The 15,722-nt window shown below is 38.0% G+C and overlaps 2 protein-coding genes across 3 annotated transcripts in view; both read left to right on the plus strand.

The window, feature by feature from the left end:
* POLK (DNA polymerase kappa) overlaps window positions 1-6,598 on the plus strand; it is a 62,168-nt gene extending 55,570 nt beyond the window's left edge. For both annotated transcript variants that reach the window (XM_082651521.1, XM_082651522.1), the window contains exons 12-15: window positions 1,445-1,616; window positions 3,310-4,269; window positions 4,768-4,810; window positions 5,038-6,598. In XM_082651521.1, the coding sequence (XP_082507647.1) occupies window positions 1,445-1,616; window positions 3,310-4,269; window positions 4,768-4,810; window positions 5,038-5,122 (1,260 nt within the window). In that variant the 3' untranslated portion in view covers window positions 5,123-6,598. The remainder of the gene's footprint in view (window positions 1-1,444; window positions 1,617-3,309; window positions 4,270-4,767; window positions 4,811-5,037) is intronic.
* Window positions 6,599-13,065: 6,467 nt separating this feature from the next.
* Window positions 13,066-15,722, plus strand: part of ANKDD1B (ankyrin repeat and death domain containing 1B) — a gene marked incomplete at both ends in the record, with an annotated part of 53,317 nt that continues 50,660 nt past the window's right edge. Inside the window, 1 exon segment of the mRNA XM_082650303.1 lies at window positions 13,066-13,255. Coding sequence (XP_082506429.1) covers window positions 13,066-13,255 — 190 coding nt within the window.

Genomic DNA, 15,722 nt, shown 5'->3' on the forward strand with positions numbered 1-15,722 from the left:
GTTCAGTCCAGGGAACCACATTGCATTTAGTTTTCATATCTTCCCAGGTTTCCTCTAGTCTGTGATAGTTTCTCCGTATTTCCTTGTTTTTCATGACCTTGACAGTCTTGAGGGATACTAGCCAGGTATACTGCAGAATGTCTTCCAATCTGGGTTTGTCTGATGATTTTCTTATGATTAGACCAGGGTTATAGGTTTTTAGAAAGAATACCACAGAAATGAAGTATCCTTCTCATCACATCCCATCAAGGTATATGATAGCCACATGATATCACAGGTGAGAATAACCATCCTCACTTGGTTAAAATAGTGTTTGCTAGGCTTCTCCACTGTGAAATTACTACTTTTCCCTTTCCATACTCTATTCTTTGGAAGTGAGTCAATAAGCCTAACCTACTCTCACAACCTCCAGGAGGTAGCAAAATATACAAAACAAAATTTACTGTTTTAACTTTATAAATATACATTTTAGTGGCATTAAGTACATTCAGATTGTACAACCATCAACACTTTTGATCTCCAGAACTTTTTCATTATCCGAAAGTGAAACTGTATCCATTAAGCAATAACTGTAAAGGAGTTCTAACACGTAAATTTAACATAATATCTGGCATATAGTAGGCACACAATAAGTGTGAGCTGTCCAGAAGATCGTTTCAATGAGGTCCCTTCAGAAAGATTTTTTTTCCCCTATCTTTTTAGGTACTGAATTAACCTCAAAAAAGGATTCAGTAAAAAGAAAAGTAATCAGTTAACTTTGCCCTTTATATAAAAGTCTTTTATAAAAAGTCAGTTGGGGAGGGAAGTAATAATTACTGACTAAAATGGGATTTTTAGATTACTTATGGATTTCAGTTATTCTTTATGACAATTTTCATTATCATGGTTTTTTTTTGTAATTGTAATAGTTAATATTTATTGCCGTTTAATATACATCAGGCACTGTTTTAGGGTCTTTATTTAATGAATGTTGATCTTTAACATTGAATGATCTCAACCCCAAAGAATTAAAATTGTAAGTTTAGTGTTTCGTCGTTATAAGACCTGTCAACTAGTGTGTCATTGGAGTTCTTCCTTCCTAGAAATTTCTCTTATATAGAAACTATTATATGATGCAGTTGACAAACATAGGGAAGGGAGTGTGGATACAAAAACTCTATGATCAGCCCCTAGACCATTATAGATTGAGTCATTATTTTATAACATAAGCCAAAATTGTGTTTTTGCTGTCTTTCATTACTGTTTTGTTTAGGCACAGTGGGTAGGGCAACAACTCCTCCTCCTCCTACAAAAGCTCCACATTACCATGTTTTTTTGTAAATAATTGATTATACTTCCGTACTCTGTGTACACAAGAGACCTTTCTGAATTTTTCTATCCTGTAAAATAACTATTTTATGGAAGTTAAAGAGCCATATATAATAATGTATTCTGTTTGTTACAGGGTAGAACTGTTACCATTAAGCTGAAGAATGTGAATTTTGAAGTAAAAACTCGTGCATCTACAGTTTCATCTGTTGTTTCTACTGCAGAAGAAATATTTGCTATTGCTAAAGAATTGCTAAGAACAGAAATTGATGCTGATTTTCCACATCCCTTGAGATTAAGACTTATGGGTATGACTTTTCTTTACTTGTTTTTCCTTAAATCTGCTAGACTTTTCCATAGAATCAACTTGGGAAATATTCTCACCTCTATTTTATTTCTTAAACCTGTTTAGGAAGTTGTACTTACGCTACTGCCATTTTTCTTGATTCTTAGGACCTGATGCACGTGAAGCCACGACCATTAGTTTAATTCCAGTAAGAACCAGTTAAAGTCGTTCTTTTCCTTACTACTTACTGAAATCCTTGGGGTTAGGTATCTTTCAAAATTTTAAACTTTTCAGATTTTAGAAAGCAAATTCACTGCATGTTGAGTATATTATATAATACTCCTTTGGGATCTGAAGCAGCACTTCATGATCAAACACATTATTATTTCTGTAGGAAAACAAAAGAATATTCACACTGAGTTGTAAAGACTCTAAATGGTCTGACACCAATCTTGTCATCAATTACCATTTGTTGCTTACAATTTTCAGAGCTTTTTGGATTTCAGAATTACAGATAAGGGATTGTGGCACTATAAAACCACATTTCTAGCCATCATGTGGTAAAAAAAGATAAACCATGTTTCCAAAGTGAACGAGTGAGAGAATGTTTATGGATAAGCACTCCAAATGCCAATTTTACTGCTAAGGATGGGTCATTAGTCATACTTTCACATATGAAAAATAGCACACACTGAAGTCAATTTGAATAAAGTATGTTAACTAAAAGAGCTAAAGAGTGGATGTTAATAGCAGCTTTATTTATAATTGCCAAAACTTGGAAGCAACCAAGATGTCCTCCAGTAGTAGGTGAATGGAAATTGTGGTACATCTAGACAACAGAATATTATTCAGCACATAAAAGAAATGAGCTATTGGAGTAGAGGGTGGGGGAGAAGAAAAGAAATGAGCTGTCAAGCCATGAAAAGACATGGAGGAAACATATATTATTAACTGAAAGAAGCCAATCTGAAAAAGCTACATCCTGTATGATTCCAACATATGACATTCTGGAAAAGGCAAAACTATGGAGATACTAAAAAGATCAGTGGTTGTCAGGGGTGGGGGGAGGGAGGAATAGGCAGAGCACAGAGGATTTTTAGGGCAGTGAAACTATTCTGTATGATGCTATAATGGTGGATACATGTCATTGTACATTTGTCAAAACCCATAGAATGTACATCAAGAGTGAACCCTAATGTAAACTATGAACTTTGAGTAATAATGTCATGTCAGTATAGATTCATTGATTGTAACAAATGTACCACTCTGGTGTAGGATGTTGATAGTGGAGGAGGAGTGCATGTGTGGGGCAGGTAGTATATGGGAACTCTCTGTACTTGCTACTCAACTTTGCTGAGAACCTAAAATTGCTCTAAAAAATAGCGCCTATTGCAAAAAAGGGAGCTAAAGAATCTATGCAATTGACTCCAATTAGTTACTCGATATTTAGTGGTATCATGTGTCAGGTATTAACTGAAAGACCTATATAATCATGCTAACTCCAGTAGATACTTACTATTTACTATACCCAGCTTTATGAAGAAAGTTAATTTCTACTCATAATACCACCTTTGAAAAAGCATCCTTTAATTCAGAAAAGACAGTGTTGCTTATTATTTCTGGCTAAACAGCCTTTTTCATATGTGTTATAATAGTATTATGCAAAATGTCTCTATTGAATTTGAAATGGATTAATTACGGTTGGTTTAATTTAGGGGTGCGACTATCTGGTTTTCCCAATGAAGAGGAGAAGAAATGCCAACAAAGGAGCATTATTGGCTTCTTACAGCCTGGAAACCAAGCCCTGTCAGCCACCAGGTGTACACCAGAGAAAACTGACAAAGATCAGTTTCTAAAACCTCTAGAAATGTCCCATAAGAAGAGTTTCTTTGATAAAAAACGATCTGAAAGGAATTGGAGCTACCAGGACACATTTAAATGTGAAACTGTAGATAAACAAAGTTTACAGACATCACGATTCTTCCAAGTTTTAAAGAAGAGGATGAGCGAGAATTTAGAAACATTGGAGAATTCAGATAACTGCCATATATTTACTTGTCCTGTTTGCTTCAGGGAGCAAGGAAGCATCAGTCTGGAAGCCTTTAATAAACATGTAGATGCGTGTCTTGATGGACCTTCCATCAGTGGAAACTCTAAAATGTCCTCACGTTCACATGCTTCCTCTACAGAAGTGAACGAGAAAGAAAATGTCCATGATTTTGTTTCTGTCTGTGAGAAGCAGGATTGTGAAACTCATCAGAAGAATGCAGAGATCACATCAGTAGATTCTGTAGAGTTGGCAGAGACTACTGGTAATCAATCTAATACAGAAGGTGTAGATGTGCTAAGTAATAAGCACAGTGAAGAGGAATGTTCTAGTCTTCCAAGCAAATCGTTTAATATGGAACACTATCCTCAGAATTGTTGCGCTGTTTCACTGGAAAATGAAGATGTTGCGTCATTAGGAAGGAACGAGCCCCTACAACCTTATTTATATGAAGTGATCAGTGACCAAGTCCTCGTTTGTCCTGTTTGTAACCTAGAACAAAAGACTTCAGATCTTACCCTATTCAATGTGCATGTAGATGTTTGCTTAAATAAAGGCATTATCCAGGAACTGAGAAGAGATAAGGTTAATCCAGTTAACCAACCCAAAGAAAGCACCACAAGTACTGGTGAGTTTACAGTTTACAGTTTACATAGTTCATGTACGCTGCCATTTAGGAAAATGTTACCTTAACGGTGGGTTAGAATTAGCTGAAGACATTAGATTTAAAATTTTGGGAAACCTCTGGTTTGGGCTTGATTTAGCACAGAATGAACTCAATGGTTTAGGGAGCTGAGTGATCTAATCAAAACAGAAATTCCTTCAGAGAACACTTGCCAAGGCACAGTGGTAACTTAACTATAATTATATAGCCAAAAAGCCTCTTTAATTTGTTTTTTGGTAGTTCCGACTCTAACCCAACTTCAAAATCAGCTGTAATACTAATGAAACAAGTAAATTACAAAGAAATTATGCTATACATTAGTTTCTGGTATATATAAATTCGAACAATGTAGTACCAAGGAGGTTTTTATTATCTTTAATCAGTCAACCTTAACTCTTCAAATTTTTCGAAAGCTTTTTAATTATTTCATGTTATTCATTGTGGAATTTCTTCCCTCTAAAGATAACTCAGGCAAAGTACAGAAGATTGGAACAAAAGCAAACAGGTATGGCTAATTTGAGTTTTAATAAAGCTGGCTATAAAATTGTTATATTTTGAGGTCTGATTTTTAAGAAATGTTAAAATTTGCTTTTAGAAATCATTAAGTAAAAGTTTTAAAATCAATTATTTGCATAAACAATTTTTTAAATCTCTTCATGCATTTTATTATTTTATGTTTTTTTGTTTTGTAGTTCTTCATGCATTTTAATTGCATGTTCTTTTTTATTCCAGGCCAGGACTGACGACAAAGTACTCGGCATCAAAGAAAACAAAACCAAACAGTCCCAGACACACCCTTGATATATTTTTTAAATGAACTTTGAACATTTTATCATTAATTTTTGATTGAAACTTGTTATTTTATAATCAATGAATGTATTCTTCCTCATTCCAGGCTTACAGATTCATTGAGTGAAAGGCAAGTGCAATAAGCCCTCCCCAAATGACATTTCCTTTATATGAATTTGGAATATATACTAATTTACTTCTGTATATTTTTTTGATAACAATGAGAATTCCACTTCCATTATACTTCAATTGGAAATCAGTTCTGTTAGAGACAATTTTAAAATGAGAAGTTAGGAATGGGATCAGGAAGTGATTTCCTTCTTTATTATGTTTTATAGTGAATATAAAAACTTACATTTATAAGGGCTCTCAGAAGTTCAGATAAACCTACTTTAGCATAAGAATTTTTCAGCACTTAACCACTTTGTTGGCACTGGACTGCTATGTTTGATCTTAGTATCTTCTACAACTTTGTATAATTATATTTTAGCTCCTAGTATCTTCAGATACCTCATGAACATTCATAATTAATACTTATCTTAAGTTCTATGAAGAGTATTAGCTTAGCAGAACTAGCATGAGTGGTTTTGTTACCTTCAGGAAAATAATGTCACAGTATTATTTGCTGTGTTAAAAGAATTTTTGTTTAAAATATGATTATTCATTTGATTTTTTTAATTTAAAATTTCTTTAATGAATAAGCACTTGGTTCACTTTAAAAAAATATTTAGTCTAAGATTCAAGGTAATTATTTTCTTATCTAAGACTTTTAAATAGCAATATTTCATTTCTTGGCAGTTATATTTGTACTTTACACAAATCTGTAAAAAAAGGATAAATTGTACACTCACTTCATTTTTATTATGACCTTCTGGAGAAGAATGTGCAATTCAAAAGATTAATGTGTGTTAAAACACCTCATTTATCTTAGTTATATTTCTATCATGTTTTCATTAATATTCGCGAAAGAAGACAGCTTAACAGTAGTTAGCTTAAGTAGTTGTTCCAAATATTTTTGTGCTATCAATAGAGGAGTTTTTATCAAAAAAACAATTATTTAATTGAAACATGAAGATGGAACCCATTTTCTATTACTGCTTTAAGGAACTGAATCTTTTGTTCTCATATTTTTGTTTCTTTTCATATTTTATAGCTCGTTACCTAAATGTATAAAGACAATGTTTTAGGAGTAGCGTAAATTAGAATCTCGCACAACCTTTGGCCAAAGTGGTAATTTGACTTTAAATTACTAGATGGATTAAAATTAGGCTTAATGTTTATTAACATACCAATTTCATGCCTAATATTATTATACGCTATGCTTAATACCTAGTTGTAGAGCTACACTTCTTGATTGTGTGATTTACTTACATTAATTCTCTACAAAATTAAGTTCAATGAAGCACTGATTTAATGTATTGAAAAGTAGATGGAACCATATTTGTTCTTTTCTATTCTATTTTGTTTCAAGTTCATTTTTATTGTGTTTTCAACATTAGAGTGAATACTAAATTATTTTCACTTAGATGATTCATTTAATTGAATGTTATCATTTAGTAATATTTAATAAAAATTTAAAATGAAATTTTAAATGTTTAATCTTTAGCCAGTAGAAATGGTTTCCTTACTTTTCCACTCTATTCCCACCTCTGTTGCTTTCACTCTTATTTTCTTTGCCCAGAATTTTCTCCACATCCTTTTCTGTTTTGTCTAATAATCCAACTCATTTTCTTTTTATTATAATTTTGTTTGGGGGCATTAAAAGAAAATACAACAAAACCACAAAGAATAAGCACCTATAATCTTACCTATTTAGAGAGTCAGAATATAGGGAACCACCTGGGAGAACATATTTGCAACACATATAATTGGCAAAATACTAGTATCCAGTATATATATAATCCAGAATATATAAATGATTCCTATGAATCATTAAGGAAAAGACAGACAGCCAGTAGAAATTTGGACAAGTCTTTAGATGGCACTTTACATAGAAAAAAATCCAAATGGCCAAGAAACATGAAAACATCCTCAGCCATTTTAGTAATAAGGAAATGAAAAAAAAAAAAAAAACCACAAAGAGTTATTGTAATACCTTTCCCAGATTCACAAAATGAAAGGATCCAATGATATTAAGTTTTGGTGATGATATGGAGCAATATGAACTCTTATTTGAAAACAATCTCTTTGGAAAACGGTTTGTCCTCCTTCAGTAACTCTGAAGATGTGCACACTCAACACCCCAGCAACTGCACTCCTAAATATACGCCTTTGCTGGTTATCTTCCATTTGCCCTCCTGATTTTACTCTGTGCCCTCCACCCTGCTTTAAGTTCAGTGAGGCATCATGGCAGTGGGCAGCCACTGCAGAAGGTTTCAGGGAGGAAAGAAGATGAAGTTGTTTATTTATTCCCTCATATACCTTTATGAAGACTCATGTCAAGCTAGCTAAGTCCCCTGACGAAAGGTCACAACTTCTTCATATGTCATTTTCTGCTCTCTCTCCAGGTTCTGATAATCCTTTCCTTGCCCTCACCCCCTCATCCTAGGGGTGGCAACAGAGCCTTGCCCTTAGTAGCCCTGAGGTGCTGCCCTATCTTTTGTGGTTTCCCCACACCCTGCCCACACCTTTGTAAATGGTCCCTTTCTTAAAAGTCATCTCAAAATACAATTTTTTTCCTGCCAGAGCCATAACTGATACAATGTCTTGGGAAAACTAGTGGACATGTTTTTTAGAAAGCATGTGCAAGAATGCACATAGCAGCACTGTAATAGCCAAAAAGTGGAAATCAAATATTCAGCACTGGTAGAATGGTTAGATTCTACCATTGTGTATTCATGTAGATTCAAAAAGTAGAGTTCTACACAGTGGTGAAAATGAAGGAAATAGCTAATCAGAAGGTGGATGAATATCACAAACATAATGTGGAGCAAAAGAAGCAAATCATAGAAGGATGCCATCGGCATGATTCCATTTATATAGTTCAAAACAGTGTATATTGCTTTAAGGATGTATTCATATGAGATCAAATTATTAAGAGAAGCAAGTATATTATTGTCCCCAAAGTTAGAATAATGACTTCCTCTGTGGGGAGGAAAGGGAATGTGATTGAGAAATGGCACAGGGAGCTGTTGGGATGCTGACAGTCTTCTGTTGTCTTGGGTGGTGACTGCATGGATGTTTATTTTAAAAATATTATTTAAACTATATGTATGTATTTTATAGATTCTTGTTCATATGTGACCTATATCACGATAAAAAGTAACACACAAAAAAAATGGCAGGAACCGCTTTCCTTAGTAAGGTGATGTTCTCCTTCATCTCTGCAGGCTACTAGCTTCAACAGAGAAAAAGTACATTTCTCTCTGCTAGGACTTTGCTGATGAACACAGCAAGAAAGAGTCATCCCATGACAACATTTTGAGTTTTTCTCCTAATGTTTCCCCTAATGCTACAGCCTCAATCAGCATTTGGTCTGCTCTCCAAAGTCAAATTGCCAAAGTTGACAATTTGACCAAATATTTTATCATCTCCAAACAAGTCACCAGCTTCCCAACCTGTGATATATATCGCCACTCCTCAAAGCCCCTCCCTCAAACACTAAGCCAATTCTGTATATTAGATTTTGTTATTTTCAGCACTCTTTCTGTATCACTGCTTTCTGTATCACTTCAGAATTTTACTTCAGCTGTGAATTACAGAGACCCAATCAGTGTCTTAAAAAACAAAAAATCAGTTCTAGTGTTCCCACAAAACACAAATTTCATTGGTTAACTTTGGCTCGATAGTTCAAAGATGGGTTCACAGTCTGATTTTCTTGGCCTCACATGGCCAACTTCTGGCCGCAAGATGGATGGACTTTTCTATATCCAGCCTTACACATGAGTTCCAGGTAGGAAGATGAGGAAGTAAAAAGGACAAAAGGGCCAATCTGTCCCATTTTAAAGAGCTTTCTTGGAAGACCCACATAACAATTTCCACTTCCATCTCATTGACCAAACAGTGTCATGTGGCTTCCCCATATTAAAGGGAACCTGGAAATGTAGTTTTTAGCTGGCTACGTTGCTACACCCAAACAAAATCAGGTTCTGTTAGTAAATTGTGCCTCACCTATTAAAAAATAACTATATAACTTTATTGTCAGATGATGTGTTTGTCTACATTTTTTAAAATCTACATTTAGGACTTCCCTGGTGGTTCAGTGGTTAAGAGTCGTGCTCCCACTGCAGGGAGCACAGGTTCAATCCCTGGTCAGGGAAGATCCCACATGCTATGCAGCGCAGCCAAAAAAAAAAAAAAATCTACATTTAATTAAAAAGTTCAATAAGGTTATGGCTACAAAATCAATGTACAAAATCAGTAGCATTCCTGTACAACAGTAATAACCAATTAGAAAATATAAAAATCTCTTTCATGACAATAATCTATAAGGGACCTAAAGGGGCAGCAGGTTGTGGGGGGGCGGGGCGGGTATCTATCAAAATAGGTGCAAGGGGCTTCCCTGGTGGTGCAGTGGTTGAGAGTCCGCCTGCCGATGCAGGGGACGTGGGTTCGTGCCCCGGTCCGGGAAGATTCCACATGCCGCAAAGCGGCTGGGCCCGTGAGCTATGTCCGCTGAGCCTGTGCTCCGCAACGGGAGAGGCCACAACAGTGAGAGGCCCGCATACCGCAAAAAAAAAATAAAAACAAAAAAAATAAGTGCAAGTACTTAGGAACTACAAAATATTATTGAAAGACAAGCACTCTGAGTAAATTAAAAGAATAATCCTATTTATGAATAGGAAGAATATCTTAAAGATAACTCTTCTCCCCTAATTATTCTATAAGTTCAATAAAATTCAAAACAAAACTTCTCATGGTTTTTCTTGGAAGTTGTTAAGTAGATCGTAAATTTTATATGGAAGAGCAAAGGCCCAAGAAAAAGAAGGTAGAAGGACAGGCCCTATTACATAGCAAGATTTATTATAAAGCTGTGGTAACTAATACCGTACACTAATAGAGTAGTATTGGCTTGGGTATGGACATTTTAGACAGCTCAGTACAAAAAGTATTTACTATTTAATAAATAGTGCCTAGGGCTTCCCTGGTGGCGCAGTGGTTGAGAGTCCGCCTGCCGATGCAGGGGACACGGGTTCGTGCGGTCCGGGAAGATCCCACATGCCGCGGAGCGGCTGGGCCCGTGAGCCATGGCCGCTGAGCCTGCGCGTCCAGAGCCTGTTGCTCCGCAACGGGAGAGGCCACAACAGTGAGAGGCCCTTGTACCGCAAATAAATAAATAAATAAATAAATAGTGCCTAAACTCTGACCTTCCAACTGATTTCTCAGCTTCTCCTGCTCTAAACCATTTTGTGCATTTTTTGCACATTAGCCATAATGTTTTCATAACATCACTCGTATTAGAAACAAAACAAAAAAAAGATTTCAAAGCTCTCAACTCTGTCCAGGATCAGTGGGAGCTGAGAAGGGGACTGATTTTCAGTGTATGATGATTTCTATGGTGCAAATACCATGACAGATTTCAAGCTATTGACACGATGTCAACCAGTTCACAAAGTTCCTGAAAATTTAACAGTTGGCTCTTGGGTGCCAGCACAAGCGAGTTCCCAAAAATCAGTGTTCATGGTGCCCACCAAATACTGGCTTGGCATTCGAGCCCAGTCAAGTCACACTACATAGCTTGCAGTTTCCTGAATTAACCAAGCTATTTCTCCCTTCTGGTGTCGTGCTCAGTTGCTCCCTCTGCCCAGAATGTGCTTCCTGAATGCCCCTTTGCCCTCTCCATACACAGTAACCATACACAGCTATTCATCTTTCAACTCATCCCAAGGACCACCTTCAAGAAAGGCTCTCTGTCCCGTAGGAAAACTGATTAGTCACTCCTTTGTGCTCCTGTTTCTCTATGAAGACACTGAAACATTCTTTGTTGTGGCTTTGCTGCGGTCTCTCCCTTCTAGGTTGTAGGCTGCTAGAGATGCTGGACTGTCTTTCAATGATCTCTGAATTATAAGTGTGAAGTGTAAAGCCTGGCACTCAGTAGGTGTTAACTATCATTTGTTGACCCATAAATGAATAAATAATGTTTGCCCAAAGACTGGTGTGTATTACTGTCATACTAATTTTCTCTGTAAAGACAGGGTGGCCGACGTAGATGGCTGCAGTCAAGCTGGGCCCTAAGGATGGGCATTCTGGGAAGAGAGAATTGTACTGATTGTTCCCTTTATTGGGTAATTGCTTGCTTTATAAATGTTTTATTACTGTGTTCTTTTGGGGTAGCTTGGAAATATTTGGAAAAAGGCTCAAAATATGACTATTAACCTAGGGCTAAAAAAAATGATTTTTGAGGAAATATTCCATTTTGAAAATCACACCTGGTGCCTGCTGTCTGCTTTTTTTTTTTTTCCATAAGTAATCTCCCCTTTGTTTTTTGGCCATGCCTTGTGGGACGTGACATCTTAGTTCCCCAACCAGCGATTGAACCTGTGCCCCCTGCAGTGGAAGGGTGGAGTCTTAACCACTGGACCACCAGGGAAGTCCCAGTAATGTCCCGTTTTGAAAAGCAGTAATACATTTGAGCATACCTGGTGCTGGTAGGGCTCTAGTGAACATCACAGAGAGGTGGTGTTTATACCCCTGAAGCAAAAGCTGTTTTTTTGTTGAATCATTAAGGGATAATCACTTTTGCTTTGTAATACATAATTGGATTAACAGTTGTTTAAGAAAAACTCAAATGATATTATGGTGAGTATTGAAAACATGATTCCATTTATTAAATCGTATATTGGACTGCTCCCCTTACAAGTGTGAGGTAATTTATTTTCTAATTATTGCTGTCTACAAAAGGCTTAGGGAGACAGAAGATAATTCAGAGGCAAATAGTTTTCACACTTCCTTGTAATCGCGGTCTCTTAAGTTTGTTATGATTTCAAACCCATATATACCTACATATACATATGCAGAGATGTGCATACACCATATATATATGTGTGTATATACATACTACACACACATACACACAACCTCACCTGAACCCATATCTGTTACTGAATTCTGTCTACCCTTGTAGAGCCTGTTGAAAACACCCACTTCTTTGTATTCCTATTGTCAAATCCCCAACGGTTGCCTAATCTCTGGCCTTCCAACTTATTTCTCAGCTTTCATCAGTTTCCTTCCCTTCTCTAAACCATTTTGTGCATTTTTATAGACAATGCTTTCCTAACATCACTCATATCCATCTGTGTGTACCACAAAGGTGGGTCAGTTCTGGGGTCAGATCTAGTTCTATTTTATTAGGACTCAATTTTTTTTTCACTCCTAGAATATGCTCAACTTCTAATTTAACTTCTGAACCCATCCACAGGCATGAGATGTGCCATGGTTTTATTTGTTTGTAATCCATCAAACAGTGCTTATGTACTAGGGATTCAATGGAGATATCCTGGTTGTCCTTCAATATTCTACTTTTCTTCCATATTATTAGAATTTTAGCTAGGCACACGATTGCCCAGAATAATTTACTATATTTCATCAATTCTTTATTTTATAAACCACTAAGAAAGAAATAAAACCCAAGATGGGGAGTCCAGTAGGTTACCACTGCATTAAAATGGGGTACCAAGGTTTTCCATCTTCAGAGAGGCTATTGAGTCTTACTTTATTCTAGAGAAAGTTCTGGAAGCCCATTTAAAAATGATTCAATACTTAAGTTCCGATAGTGTTGGTTATCAAGCAAACCTCGACACTTCTCCCAACTGTACGAAGAACGGCCTAAGTGTGCGCCGGTAGTTTTCTCAGAACGTTTTGCCTCGCGTGAACCCAGCCAAATCACGCCACACCTGAAGGCAGCTCCGCCCGGCCAGGGCTGGAGACCCGGGGCGAGCCGCCATTAGAAGCGCCCGCAGCCGAGAGCGGCCCTGGGGGTGAGCGGCCCTGGGGGTGAGCGGCCCCGGGGACCTGAGGGCCTTGAGGTCGGACATGGAGCCGGGTCGGCGCGCCCCGGGGCGCAGGGAAGCGGCAAGGGGGCTGCTGCTCGGCGAGGCTGAGGCCGCCAAGGGGTTGCGGGAGGACCTGAGGGGCGCGGCGGCCCGGCCCTGGAGAGGCCTGGCGCGGATCCCGAAGCAAGAGCGTCCGCGGCGCGAGGAGGCGGCGGCCGAGCACGAGTTCCGTGAGTCTGGGAACAAGGCCTGGAGACGCCGGCGCTGGCGGCGCCGCGCGGGCGCGGGGAGCTGGTTGAGCAGTGTGGGTGCAGCGCTCAGGCCGCGGCGGGAAGGGACCTGAGCGCATCCTCATCCCTGTGCCCTCTGACGGCTAGTTTTCAGCTTTGGGATCCACCCCCACCGAAGTTTTGGCTCACATTTCTCAGTACGTTTTTTTCCGGTTAACCCTGCGCTGTGGGTGGAAGGAAAGTGTTACCCTTTCAAATTAAGGAAAAGAATTTTTCAAGAAATGATTAAGCCCTTTTACAAATAAGGAAAGAGGGTTTTTTGTTTGTTTGTTTGTTTTGTTTTTTTGCGGTACGCGGGCCTCTCACTGTTGTGGCCTCGCCCGTTGCGGAGCACAGGCTCCGGACGCGGAGGCTTAGCGGCCATGGCTCACGGGCCCAGCCGCTCCGCGGCATGTGGGATCTTCCCAGACCGGGGCACGAACCCGTGTACCCTGCATTGGCAGGCAGGTTCTTAACCAGTGTGCCATGCAGAAAGCCCGATGTTGAATTTTTTTAAATGCTTCTTCTAAATCAATTTAAATAATCATGTAGTTTTTGTTTTTTAGACCACTAATATAGTAGATTACATTGATTTTCAAATATGGAACCAGTTTTGCATTGTCAGGATAAACCCCACATGGTTATGGTGTATTATACTTTTTATATATGACTGGATTTGACTTGATAATGTTTGAGGAGTTTTGAATCTATGTTGTTGAGGGATATTTGTTTATAGTTTTCTGTTCTTGTAATGCCTTTGGTTTTAGAATCAAGGAAATGCTGATCTCGTAAGATGTGTTGGGAAGTGTTTTCTCCTCTTTTGTTTTCTGGAAGAGATGGTATAGACTTGATGTTATCTTTTAAATATTTGGTAGAATTCACCAGTGAAACTATCTGGGTATGGGGATTTCTTTTTTGGAATTTTTAAAACTACAAAGCCCATTTCTTTAATAGTTATGGGATTATTCCAGTTATGTGTGTAATCTTGAGCGAATATTGGTAGTTTGTGGTTTTTGAGGAGTTGTTTCATTTCATCTAAGTTGTTGAATTTATGTGCATGGAGTTGTTCATAGTATTCTCTTTTTCATCTTTTAATGCCTGTGGAGACTGTAGTGCTCTGCTCTCTTTCATTCCTTACATTGGTAACATGTGTCTTCCCTCTTTTTTCTTAGTCTTGCTAGAGGTTTATTGATTTTATTGACGTCTTCAAAGAACCAGCTTTTGTTTTTATTGATTTTTCTCTATTGTTTTTCTGTTTTCAGTTTCATTGATTACTGCTTTTACCTTTGTTGTTTTTCTTCTGTCTGCTTGATTTAGGTTTATTTTGCTCTTCATTTTTTACTTTCTCAAGGTAGGAGCTTAGATTATTGACTTGAAGCCTTTCTTCTTTTCTGATAATTTAATCCTATAAGCTTTAGCTGCATCCCACACGTTTTGATATATTTTATTTTTATTTTCATTCAGTTCAAAATATTTTCTAATTTCTCTTGAGATTTCCTCTTTGATCCATGGTCCAGATTTTTTTTTTTTTTTTTTCAAAAATTGGAAGTTCTCATAGTACTGAGCCTATATTCCCTCCTGGCAGTATTCTTCTGGAAGTGATTGTGGTTACCCAACCCTTCCATCCAACCATTGAACAAATATTTATTGAACATCTACTAGCACTAGGCACTGGGATTACTTCAGCTTCCCCATGGATGTGTATTCAGGTGAAGGAAGCAGACAGTGAACAAGTATATATGTATTAAATGTCAAATAATATCAAATGATATGAAGAAAGAAAGGAGTAGGGCATAGGGGTAGAGAATGACAGGGAAAAGAGGATTGGGTGGTCAGGCGTGGTTTTTCAGAGGTGGTACCATTTGAGGTACCACCTGAAGGACATGAAAGAGGAAGTCTGGACTTGTTTTTCTAGCTCAGCATGGCCCCCTCCTGTTCTGACCCTCTTTCCTCAAACTTGCTCTGCTACTGAAGGCATGGAGTGTTGTACCCCTAAAAGTTTAAGTGAATGATACAGCTCTGTGTAACCTGTTTTTTTTTTTTTAAAGTATGTCTCTTACACTAACCTAGATCTTTATCGCTACCAGTACCCTGCTACATCTTTTTTTAAAAAATTTATTTAATTAATTTTGGCTGTGTTGGGTCTTCGTTTCTGTGCAAGGGCTTTCTCTAGTTGCGGCGAGCGGGGAGCCACTCTTCATCGCGGCGCATGGGCCTCTCACTGTCGCGGCCTCTCTTGTTGTGGAGCACAGGCTCCAGACGTGCAGGCTCAGTAGTTGGGGCTCACGGGCCCAGTTGCTCCACAGCATATGGGATCCTCCCAGACCAGGGCTCGAACCCATGTCCCTTGCACCGCAGGCAGAGTCTCAACCACTGCGCCACCAGGGAAGCCCTAACCTGTTGTTTTTGACTGAACATTTAACCTTTA

Source organism: Grampus griseus (assembly GCF_964374135.1).
Source record: "Grampus griseus genome assembly, chromosome: 3".
NCBI lineage: Eukaryota > Metazoa > Chordata > Mammalia > Artiodactyla > Delphinidae > Grampus > Grampus griseus.